General features: G+C 41.6%; 2 protein-coding genes across 2 annotated transcripts in view; one reads left to right on the top strand and one right to left on the bottom strand.

Moving 5' to 3' along the window:
- The window catches only part of LOC109866757 (visinin-like protein 1), a 38,127-nt gene extending 35,915 nt beyond the window's left edge, over window positions 1-2,212 (bottom strand). Inside the window, exon 1 of the mRNA XM_020455595.2 lies at window positions 1,875-2,212. The gene's annotated coding sequence lies outside the window, so the exon portion shown is untranslated. The remainder of the gene's footprint in view (window positions 1-1,874) is intronic.
- A 4,888-nt stretch (window positions 2,213-7,100) lies between these two features.
- Window positions 7,101-11,955, top strand: LOC116356178 (uncharacterized). Its single transcript, XM_031800305.1, has 4 exons — window positions 7,101-10,323; window positions 10,622-10,845; window positions 11,217-11,306; window positions 11,602-11,955. The coding sequence occupies exons 1-4, from the start codon at window positions 7,109-7,111 to the stop codon at window positions 11,712-11,714; spliced, it is 3,642 nt and encodes a 1,213-aa protein (XP_031656165.1). The 5' UTR covers window positions 7,101-7,108; the 3' UTR covers window positions 11,715-11,955.
- The last annotated feature ends 416 nt before the right edge of the window (window positions 11,956-12,371 follow it).

The following is a 12,371-nucleotide window of genomic DNA, read 5'->3' as shown; positions in this document are numbered from 1 at the left end:
GCTAAACTCCACTAACCAAAGTATATGGGTGTTAAATGCAATGTAAAGGTGAATGGAGGGAGGAGTAGAAGAGATGGGGCGGCAGGTAGCCTAGTGGTTAAGATCATTGAGCCAGTAACCGAAAGGTCTCAAGTTTGAATCGTCGACTAGGTGAAAAATCTGTCGATGTGCTCTTGAGCTCCTGTAAGTCTGCTAAATGACTAAAATTTAAATGTAATGATGTGAAGGAGAAGAGATCATGTGAAGAATAAAACATGGAAATTGCAAGTCAGTTAAGAACAAATTCTTATTTACAATGATGGCCTACCGAGGAACAGTGGGTTAACTGTCTTGTTCAGGGGCAGAACGACAGATTTTTAGCTTGTCAGCTCGGGGATTGGATCCAGCCACCTTTCGGTTACTGGCCCAAAGCTCAACCACTAGGCTACCTGCCACCCCAAAAGGAAATGCTTTGACTTGACAATGACTAATTCCAGGAAAATCTGAGTCTGAATCTACTGCTGCAGTCGTGTTAGTGATGACAAAAGACCCAGATAGTGCCACTCGGTCACAAAGAAGTCTGTCTGCAGTGCATTGCAGAGGGCAGCATGCTGTCATCCACTCAGTACACTGAGACAGGGCCAAATAGATACATACAGTACATGTTTCTAAGGATCTCTTGGTACATTTTGGTAATTTAGCAGACGCTCTTATCCAGAGAGACTTACAGGAGCAATTATGGTTACGTGCCTTGCTCAAGGGCACATTGGCAGATTTCTTACCTAGTCAACTCAGGGATTCAAACCAGCAACCTTTTAGTTACTGGCTAAACTCCACTAACCAAAGTATAGTCATCAGCTGATTCTCTAATATGAACTAATAGTCCTCCTCTCTCTGTACACTGACCAGCCACATTATGTAACAGCATGTCCCTTTTCCATCATTTTCCAATAGAGAATGACCTTGAGAGTCAAAATCCAGCAAAGTACAACATACATTAACACATGCTCAGATCTATACATACAAGCACTATCGATGACATGTTTAATATGCACTGCAAATCTTGCAATCATGATTTCTTAGCACTACCACAACAAAGAGCATGGTTTTAAGAAAATATATCAGTCTAAGATGAAAGGACATACGATATAAAACAAATCTACATTTAAAAGTCCGTTTTCAGTTTTGGGATTATTTCTATCATTATTTCACCATGCCACGCATGCATTTGTTTCTAAACTAGCATCGCCCGGCAAATCAAATGGTTCCATCCTTGCAGCCAAGCCAGCGCGAGCCCAGTCAGGGTGAGCGCATACAAACGTGCCAGAAGCGAGGCAGCATCCCCTAAGCACTACATCAGAACCACAACAGAGGAAAGAAAGCTCAGAGGAAAATGCCACATTACAACTGCATTTTAAAATGTCATATATTGCATTTGGAAAATGAATGAAAACAACACCACACATTAACTGTATCTATTGACATGTAGTCTTTTTCTAGTTGTAGGCTACTCTTGATACTTTTGTTTTTGAAAAATCCACCAGTGAAGTAGGCTAAACCACTCCCGCCCCATTCAGTACCAGGCTATTTGTTTGGGAAACAAAGAGCCATAACTGACATTATTGTTTTCTGTATTCTCTTAATAAATATATTATATGATTTGCAGTCCTGCTGTTGATCCATTATGATATAGCCTCTTAAGAAGATTGAGATATGCTTCCCCAATGTAAAATTACATCTAGCCTAACCTAATTAATTAATACAACTGTATTAGTCTGTAGTATAATGTATCTAGCAATGACTTATAAAGATTATCTTTACAAATCATAATGAATAGAGGGAAAGTTTCACTATGCATTTTACTGTAATCCACAATAAATAAAAAACATATTTACCTTGCAAGAGTGCGAAGTTAACTGGTCTTTGCTCTCTTCTTCAGAGTAGGTTATATGTGCGGACAGAGACTATTAGTCAAACGTCTTGTCGAGGCTTGTGGTGACGTTTTCTTGGGAAGAAATGAGCCTCGTCGAAAATGCAGTTCCAAGGGTTCTGCAAGTAAGTAGGACCGTCCACACGCACACACACACGCGCTCGCTGAGGACACAATGAAGCGCAGCGTCAGACCGTGTGTATCACGACTCTCTCTCTCCCTGTCGCCCTCACACAGAGTGGTTGATGCCAGGCATGCAATGGACCACTGTTTTGGTGGGGTGTTTTTTGAGTTTGCGCATGAGGAAATGAATACGCCTTCTACTGCACCTATGCTATCTGTGAAGTAGAATGATTTTTATGTGGATTAAATGTGCAGTCTCATGAGGGTCGTTGTCAACATATATAGCCTATGATAGGAATATAAATTGAAAAATATATTAATATCAAAGTACATTCCCCAGATCCTGGTGGTAGGGGTAGGTCTACTACATGCTATCAATCTGTTATTATGCCTATTGTTTATATTCTGCCATTACTATCAAATCAGTCCTACTTTCAAAGGGAACAACAGCATTTGAACAGTCAAAAAATACCGACTGATAATGTAACAAAGCATCTCTTTATGCTTATTTTTTTTAAAGCCTGCCACTACCAAAAATTAGGCTGATTATCTATTCTTACAGCATATCTGGCGCCAAGGTTTTTACTTACCTTCGTTGCCTCACGCACGCGCAAGTGGCATTTCGCGCCAAACAGCAACACAGCTGGTGGTGGCAGCAGCATCAGTACCGCACAGACCACAGCGTCCAGTTTCGCTACAAAATAAATGGCTAACTAGCTAACTGTAGCTAGTTACTTTGTTTTGAATCTGTAAAAGGTTTCTCTGGTAAGTCATCAAATAAGTGTCGGGTTGTGAAAACGCTATTATTGTAGGTAGCCACTTGTATTTTTACAAACTATACACATCTACAATATTACGAGCTAGCTAGTTTGGTTGGTAGGGTAACTAAAGTTTGCTAGTTAGCTAGCTAGGCTTGCTAGCTATTATTTTCATAAAGTTCAGGGATGTCAATAATTACATTATTATCTGAATCCATCTAAAACGGCTCTTCATTTTGTATATATTTAGATTTTGAACCAATACAAAGCAGGGACTTTTGTTCAATAATAAAATGATGTGCTTGTGGTGGCAGCCTATTCATATGGTTTTTAATTCAATTCAGAAGGTACAGTTGTGGCCAAAAGTTTTGAGAATGACACAAATATACATTTTCACAAAGTCTGCTGCCTCAGTTTGTATGATGGCAATTTGCTTATACTCCAGAATGTTCTGAAGAGTGATCAGATGAATTGCAAAGTCCCTCTTTACCATGCAAATGAACTGAATCCCCCCAAAACATTTCCACTGCATTTCAGCCCTGCCACAAACGGACTAGCTGACATCATGTCAGTGATTCTCTCGTTAACACAGGTGTGGGTATTGACGAGGACAACGCTGGAGATCACTCAATCACGCTGATTGAGTTTCAATAACAGACTGGGAGCTTCAAAAGGAGGGTGGTGCTTGGAATCATTGTTCTTCCTCTGTCAACCATGGTTACCTGCAAGGAAACACGTGCCGTCATCATTGCTTTGCACTAAAAAGGCTTCACAGGCAAGGATATTGCTGCCAGTAAGATTGCACCTAAATCAACCATTTATCAGATCATCAAGAACTTCAAGGAGAGCGGTTCAATTGTTGTGAAGAAGGCTTCAGGGTGCCCAAGAAAGTCCAGCAAGCGCCAGGCACCACCAGTACAGAACTTGCTCAGTAATGGCAGCAGGCAGGTGTGAGTGCATCTGCATGCACAGTGAGGCGAAGACTTTGAGGATGGCCTGGTGTCAAGAAGGGCAGCAAAGAAGCCACTTCTCTCCAGGAAAAACATCAGGGACAGACTGATATTCTGCAAAAGGTACAGAGATTGGACTGCTGAGGACTGGGGTAAAGTAATTTTCTCTGTTGAATCCCCTTTCCAATTTTTGGGGGCATCCGGAAAAAGCTTGTCCGGAGAAGACAAAGTGAGCGCTACCATCAGTCCTGTGTCATGCCAACAGTAAAGCATCCTGAGACCATTCGTGTGTGGGGTTGCTTCTCAGCCAAGGGATTGGGCTCACTCACAATTTTGCCTAAGAGCACAGCCATGAATAAAGAATGGTACGAACACATCCTCCCAGAGCAACTTCTCCCAACCATCCAGGAACAGTTTGGTGACGAACAATGCCTTTTCCAGCATGATGGAGCTCCTTGCCAAAAGGCAAAAGTGATAACTAAGTGGCTCGGGGAACAAAACATCTATATTTTTTAACCCACAAATTCTGACAAACTCCAAGCATTGATTATGCAAGAATGGGCTGCCATCAGTCAGAATTCAATGGCCCAGAAGTTCATTGACAGCATGCCAGGGTGGATTGCAGAGGTCTTGAAATAGAAGTGTCAACACTACAAATATTGACTCTTTGCATCAACTTCATGTAATTGTCAATAAAAGCCTTTGACACTTATGAAATGCTTGTAATTATACTTCAGTATTCCATAGTAACATCTAATAAAAATATCTAAAGACACTGAATCAGCCAACTTTGTGGAAATGTATATTTGTGTCATTCTCAAAACATTTGGCCACGACTGTACAATAGCAAATGGAAATTAGTGATGGGCATTCCGAGTCTTTTCGGTGAGCCGGCTCCTTTGGCTCCCAAACAGCTCTTCGTTGAAAATGGTTAAAATCTAACTAGAACCATGAACAAATTGCAAATCTCCGATGTAAATACCATCATGTCAGATCATGAAATTCAAATACAATTTTACCTGGCCAAATTATTAGATGGTCAGCTATTGTTTATGTGTGGACCAGATTGACGCACTTTCCGCACAATTTATTGTTTCTGAAGTGAGGATAATTATTTTGTAACTTAGTTGCAGAAAAATATTGTTTTGAGCTCAAAAAGTAGTAGCACTATGCAAATCAGGGAGCCAAATTAACGCCTCTTTCATCGATGCGATTCGGTTCCCGACATTCACCAAAATGATCCGTTCAAATAGAGCAGTTTGTTCACGAAAGACTCATCACTAATGGAAATCAGACACATACAATTTACATTGGTTACATATTCAAACCGTTTCTCACCTGCTGTAATGTTATGTAAACATATATTATGTATATGGACCGTTTGTTTATTCAGTGCTACAGTATTAAAATCCAGTAACTGATGATTATATATTTTGCTTTGAAGGTTTTTGCTGAAGTACCTTTCATCTGTTGAGATTTGGTTTCACTGAAAGGTAAGTCATAGGAATAAACTACTGCTTTGATGTATTTTCAGGGTGCAAAGCTCCATTTTCAGCAGTTGGTAATAAATGCTGAAAGAAGTATACAGTTGAAGTCGGAAGTTTACATACGCTTAGGTTGGACATATTAAAACTCGTTTTTCAACCACTCCACAAATTTCTTGTTAACAAACAATAGTTTTGGCAAGTCGGTTAGGACATCTACTTTGTGCATGACACAAGTAATTTTTCCAACAATTGTTTATAGACAGATTCCAGTGGGTGAAAAGTTTACATACACAAAGTTGATGTGCCTTTAAACAGCTTGGAAAATTCCAGAAAATGATGTCATGGCTTTAGAAGATTCTGATATGCTAATTGACATAATTTGAGTCAATTGGAGGTGTACCTATGGATGTATTTCAAGGCCTACCTTCAAACTCAGTGCCTCTTTGCTTGACATTATGGGAAAATCTAAAGAAATCAGCCAAGACCTCCACAAGTCTGGTTCATCCTTGGGAGCAATTTCCAAACGCCTGAAGGTACCACGTTCATCTGTACAAACAATAGTACGAAAGTATAAACACCACGAAACCACTCAGCTGTCATACCGCTCAGGAAGGAGACACGTTCTGTCTCCTAGAGATGAAGGTACTTTGGTGAGAAAAGTGCAAATCAATCACAGAACAACAGCAAAGTACCTTGTGAAGATGCTGGAGGAAACGGGTACAAAAGTATCTATATCCACAGTAAAACAAGTCCTATATTGACAACCTGAAAGGCCGCTCAGCAATGAAGAAGCCACTGCTCCAAAACCACCATAAAAAGCCAGATTACGGTTTGCAACTGCACACGGTGACAAAGATCGCACTTTTTGGAGAAATGTCTGATGAAACAAAAATAGAACTGTTTGACCATAATGACCATTGTTATGTTTGGAGGAAAAGGCTTGCAAGCTGAAGAACACATCCCAACTGTGAAGCATGGGGGTGGCAGCATCATGTTGTAGGCGTGGTTTGCTGCAGGAGGGACTGGAGCACTGCACAAAATAGTTGGCATCATGAGAACGGAAAATTATGTGGATATATTGAAGCAACATCTCAAGACATCAGTCAGGAAGTTAAAGCTTGGTCGCAAATGGGACTTCCAAATGGACAATGACCCCAAGCATACTTACAAAGTTGTGACAAAATGGCTTAAGGAAAACAAAGTCAAGGTATTGTGGAGTGGCCATCACAAAGCCCTGACCTCAATCCTATAGACAATTTGTAGGCAGAACTGAAAACGTGTGTGCGAGCAAGGAGGCCTACAAACCTGAGCTCTGTCAGGAGAATGGATCAAAATTCAAAACTTTTCCCGAAAAGTTTGACTCAAGTTAAACAATTTAAAGGCAATGCTACCAAATAGTAATTGAGTGTATGTAAACTTCTGACCCACTGGGAATTTGATGAAAGAAATTAAAGCTGAAATAAATCACTCTCCTATTATTCAATTATTTTACTAGAATTAAATGTCAGGAATTGTGAAAAACTGAGATTAAATGTATTTGGCTAAGGTGTATGTAAACTTCCGTCTTCAGCTGTACAGTTACTATCAAATCATACAGTAATGTTGTATTCATTTAGCTGGCCAAATGTATTGCATGTATTGTAAGCCTATATGTAAATTATCAACCATATTGAAATAAGAAGCTACAAAAGATTTCCTTTGCTTTTAATTATGTAATCATTAGCTCAACAGTCTATAAGTGTGTTTCTCAAATGAATTGCATCTTTGATATGCCATACACACTTTATAAACAACATATCTTACTCAATGTGTTCTCTCTGGAATAAATATAGGTTGAAAGTAAATCTGTATTTGTTTTAGGTGTAGTGGATAAAAAAAGGAATGGATCAACACACACAAGATGTCTGTTTTCCCATTGAGGAAGATACCGCTCCATTGTCTCCTAAACGACTAAGGACAGATTGCACAATAACAAACAAACACAGTTGCAAAACCCATTTCAAATTCCCAGAACCATTGAGTTTCCGGAACAACGATGGTGTCACATCACTGCAGAATAGGCCTATTCTTCAGGAGGACGAAACACATAGAGTTGAATCTGACCATGAATATCTCAAATACACAGGGACAGGATTTCATTGTGAAGAAATGGGAAAAGAGGAGAGTACAGCTCTCGGAGATAATCAGACATGCGCAGGTTCATATATAATCAGTCCTCACAGTACAGATGGAGACTCTCAAGGTCTATGTCAAGGGCTAGATGAGCAACATGATCCACTTAGTGAAACAGGCACCTCTTCTTATAGCTTTCACTCTAGAAATGAAGCAGGGTGTGTGTCAGCAAAGTCTCACTCTTCTGATGACAGAACAACTGATACATCCTCAAGTCATGATTTCAATCAGCCTGGGAAATCACTCAAATGCAGTCTCACCGGTACTAGTCCCTCAGCAGATGAAGAAGCAGTGACTGAACAAAATGGTGAAAGCCGCCTCCCAGGAACCGACCACAGCTCAAGTGTGAGTGACTGTACTGAAGAATCTGATTACACCTGTGAAAGCCTGGCTCTGAATTCAGCCATTTACTGTATGGGCTTCATCAAAGGATCTACTGAAGGTGAAAATAATCACCAGATTCAGAATGAGGATAAACATGGATTCAATCAAAGTATCTGCTGTGAGAAAGAGGCCAGGCATTACCCATTACCCAGTGATTACAGAGAGGGCTGCGTGTCATCTGGCTCTCATGCTGAAACTGAACCTTTTGGGAACTTTACAGGAGTGAAAAAATATGAGGGATATGTAGCCAGAGAAAATGCAGATGTCTGCGATAGAGAAGCAAAAGCCCAAGTTAACAAGGAGTACTTCATGCATAATGACAGCTCTGCCGCAGCTGAGACAGTAGTTGAATATGTAGATGGCTCCATTGTCACTTGTTATACGGTATTAGACAAACCTGTACTGAGTGATGGGGCTGAGATCAATATGGGTCTTAAGCATGAGGATCTCCGTGAACAAACATTAGGGCACGCTGTTGGCACTGTGACAGTTGAAACCTTGTGTGAACTGGGTGTTGATCACAACACATCACAGAAACTGTCGGTTTCAACACACCTCAGTCAAAAGCCAGCTGATGTTAATCGCAACAAGATAGCAAGTGTAACCGATCATTCAGTTATCTCTGACATCAACGGAGTGGCTCTAGAAACGATGTCTCCTCTCCACCCACCACAACCAGAATATACCACGTCTCCTCTCCACCCACCACAACCAGAATATACCACGTCTCCTCTCCACCCACCACAACCAGAATATACCACGTCTCCTCTCCACCCACCACAACCAGAATATACCACGTCTCCTCTCCACCCACCACAACCAGAATATACCACGTCTCCTCTCCACCCACCACAACCAGAATATACCAAGTCTCCTCTTCATCCACCACAACCAGAATATACCACGTCTCCTCTCCACCCACCACAACCAGAATATACCACGTCTCCTCTCCACCCACCACAACCAGAATATACCAAGTCTCCTCTTCATCCACCACAACCAGAATATACCACGTCTCCTCTCCACCCACCACAACCAGATACCACGTCTCCTCTCCACCCACCACAACCAGAATATACTACGTCTCCTCTTCATCCACCACAACCAGAATATACCACGTCTCCTCTCCACCCACCACAACCAGAAGATTTCCTCTTGAGAACTGCTGAATATGTCAGGAATGCTACTTTGGAGCTGTCTTTACATTTTGATGCTCAAAATGGAACACAACTCAAAGGTGAATATGAAGACACCTGTCAGTTATTGGTGGAACAGTGCAGCTGCACAACGGAGGAACATGACACAAGCATCCATGGGATCCATCATTGGGAGCCACTTCTCAGCAGCACTCCTGGCCATGAAGAGAGTTATGATGCTGAAGAGGGATGCAAAGTAAGTTCTGACACAGCAAAACACCTTTGTGAGGAATGGGACCCAGCTGGCCAGGTTTCTACCATTAAAGACTATCTAAAGACACTTGAGACTGTTAGTTTTCCATCTGAGTACGCAGTTCTGGATGGGATAATGGAGGAAAACGGTGACAGTGTTACAGAAACTGACCTGCATGTCGATTCAGTGAACCAGGAACTTGGAATGATACCTCGATGTGACATGCTAAGCACAGGGGTCATAGGTGCGATGACTGGTGAGTGGATCAACAACTCGCCCAAAATTGCCAACCTACCAATACTCCACCTTCCTGCAGAAGCTACACCTGGAACTGTTCTCTTGCAGGCTGCCAAGGAGGATCCAGCAGTTGATCACACCGACGGAACTGAAGCACTACTCAAGATTGAAAATAATCATGTGGTCCCTTTCACCTCAGTACCCAACGATGCTGTCGTCCCAGGATCAGATTCTAACCCAGAGGATGACACAGTACGGGACCGAGAGGAGGACCGATCAGTCTCAGTCATGCCATCTGCGGCACACATTCTCTCTGACTGTGTGCCAGCTGCGTTTGACACATTTGAAAAGATCCAGCTCTGTCCCCTTGACACCAATGGCCTGGAGCACAGCCCTCTCCTCAGCAGCTCGCCCAGTCGAACGTTTAAAACTGAGTTCCAACACCACAGTGCTGGTGGCACTATGCACTCAGGAGAGAGTGACGAAGAGGACATAGCAGAGGAAGAAGAGGACCAGTGCCAAGAAGAAGCTGAGAAGGGATTTTTTCACTGTGAAAACACCAAGTTTAATGAAGTTCCTGTCCCCGGCTTTATCTCACCCCAAATCTCTCCATCATTGAGTCCAGAAATGCCTTGCCAGTCTTCTATTCTTTTCTGTGAAACTTCCCAGTTTGATTCTCCCCCTCAGGCAAAACTCCCAACTCTCACCTCTGACAAAAACATCCATCCGGTCTCTGAAACCCATGACTTCCCAGAGTTTGAAATAAAGGAGAGGTTCGACATGGTCATGGAAGAGCTCAGTTTGTTTTTCGAGATCAGTGACGAGGCAGGTTATCAATCATCCAAAAGAGCAACGTCTGAACAGTGCAGCGTTAGGGACCCTGGGGCTGAGGAGGACAACACTGATTTAATGACGTGAGTGTTTCTATTGTTTTTATTATGGTTACTGTGTGACTAACTCATTTCCCTTTGGGGATTAAAGGGATACTTTTGGATTTTGGCAATTAAGCTTCTTATGTACTTCCCCAGAGTCAGGTGAACTCCAGGATGCCATTTTTATGTATCTGCATCCAGTATGAAGAAAGATAGAGGTAGTTTTGCGAGCCAATTCTAACTAGCGTTAGCACAAAGACCGGAAGTCTTCGGGATCAGCTGGCACACGAAACGACCTCCTTATGAACTTCCTTCATATCCCGAACTATCCCTTTAATAGGCGGAGCAGTAGTGACCGTCCAAGCAGCCAGGTTGCAGTGGAAGACGAACCACGTGGAAGCACATCAATGGGAGATGGTGACCACGGTCTGAAAACATATCAAGCAGAACCAGAAACTACATGTACCACTGGGGGCCTTGACTGCGAGCAGGAGGTGCCTCTTGAATGCTGCCATCACAGCACAGAGGGAGAGGACTCCATGTACTCTTCAGTCAAGCACAAAGGTTGGTGTGATTCGACATTGAACAAAAGGCCTTGGTCTGATACTTCACTCTCTAGATAAATGTCTTGCATAAAGATGTCTCAGAAAACAAGTTTTTTGATGTAACCCTAGCAAGAATGTTAACTGAGTAGTTTGTATTTTTATTTTTATTGCATCAATCCGACACCTATCGGATGGTGTTTTTTTTCTTTCTTGTTGTCAATTTGCAGACTATCAATACAGGTTCCAAAATTATATGCAACAATAGAATTAAAACACAGCCATAGAAAAAACTGTTTTGTTGTTGTTGTGGGGACAGTGATAGCTTATCAAAACATGAACAGAGTAATCCTGCCTTAACATGACGGTATTATTATTGGATTGTGTCGACAGATCACTCCAGGGGGCAAGGAGCAGATGAGAAATGCAAGCTGTGGTCTCCTGCGTTCATGATTCTCCCATGCCTGGACCAGTTAAACCAAAGTGGGTTACACATTCCCACTCTGAGGGGAGTATTTGGTTAAAAATCAGCAGGTTGTAAAAGGTTTTAGTTGAAGTAAGGCGTTTCAGTAATTGGAGTTATTTATTTATTCACTGAGGCCTTTTACAGCTCTTGGAGCATCATGCTATCGACAGCAGCTCTCTAACATATCTGGCCTGTTAATTGGAGGCCTAGATATTGTACACTACACTGTACTGTATGCAGCAGGTGGTAGTCTGTTCACACACATAAGTACAGTACTAAATAATGTATTTGTTCTTGTCTCCTTGCCCCCAGGAAAGCCTGAGCAACCAAAAAGATTGGAGCCTCTTAAAACATGCACACGTCCCATCAGGGTTGGACTCTCCAAGAAGGCTAAGACTAAACAACTTCACCCCTACTCCAAGTGAGCACTTGATGAAATGTATTTATGAAGGATATGTTACCTTATTTTATTTTAACTTCATTTACACAGGGAAGTTCACCTTGAGACCCAGTTCTCTTTTACAAGTGAGCCCTTAACACATAAAATACCTTCGTCTTTATAGTCTAGTATTTCTGGGTTTAACTCTAGCTCTATGCTATACTATTGAAAATATAAGAGATTATTACAAGCCTTACTTCATATGAGAAACTGAAACTTTTTCCACATTTTGTTATGTTACAGCCTTATTCTAAAATTGATTAAATAGTTATTTTGCCCTCATCAATCTACACAAAATGCTCCATAATGACAAAGCAAAAACAGGTTTTTAGACATTTTTGGAAATGTATAAAATAAAAAAATAAAAACGGAAACAGTACATTTACATAAGGATTCAGACCCTTTACTCAGTACTTTGTTGAACCATCGATTACGGTGATTACAGCCTCAAGTCTTCTTGGATATGACGCTACAAGCTTGGCACACCTGTATTTTGGGAGATTCTCCCATTCTTCTCTGCAGATCCTCTCAAGCTCTGTCAGTTTGGATGTGGAGTGTCGCTGCACAGCTATTTTCAGGTCTCCAGATATGTATGATTGGGTTCAAGTCTGGGCTCTGGCTGGGCCACTCAAGGACATTCAGA

This window comes from Oncorhynchus kisutch, linkage group LG21 (assembly GCF_002021735.2).
Source record: "Oncorhynchus kisutch isolate 150728-3 linkage group LG21, Okis_V2, whole genome shotgun sequence".
Taxonomy (NCBI): domain Eukaryota; kingdom Metazoa; phylum Chordata; class Actinopteri; order Salmoniformes; family Salmonidae; genus Oncorhynchus; species Oncorhynchus kisutch.
Note: the sequence above shows the minus strand (reverse complement) of the source record. Positions and strands in the feature narration are given on the sequence as shown.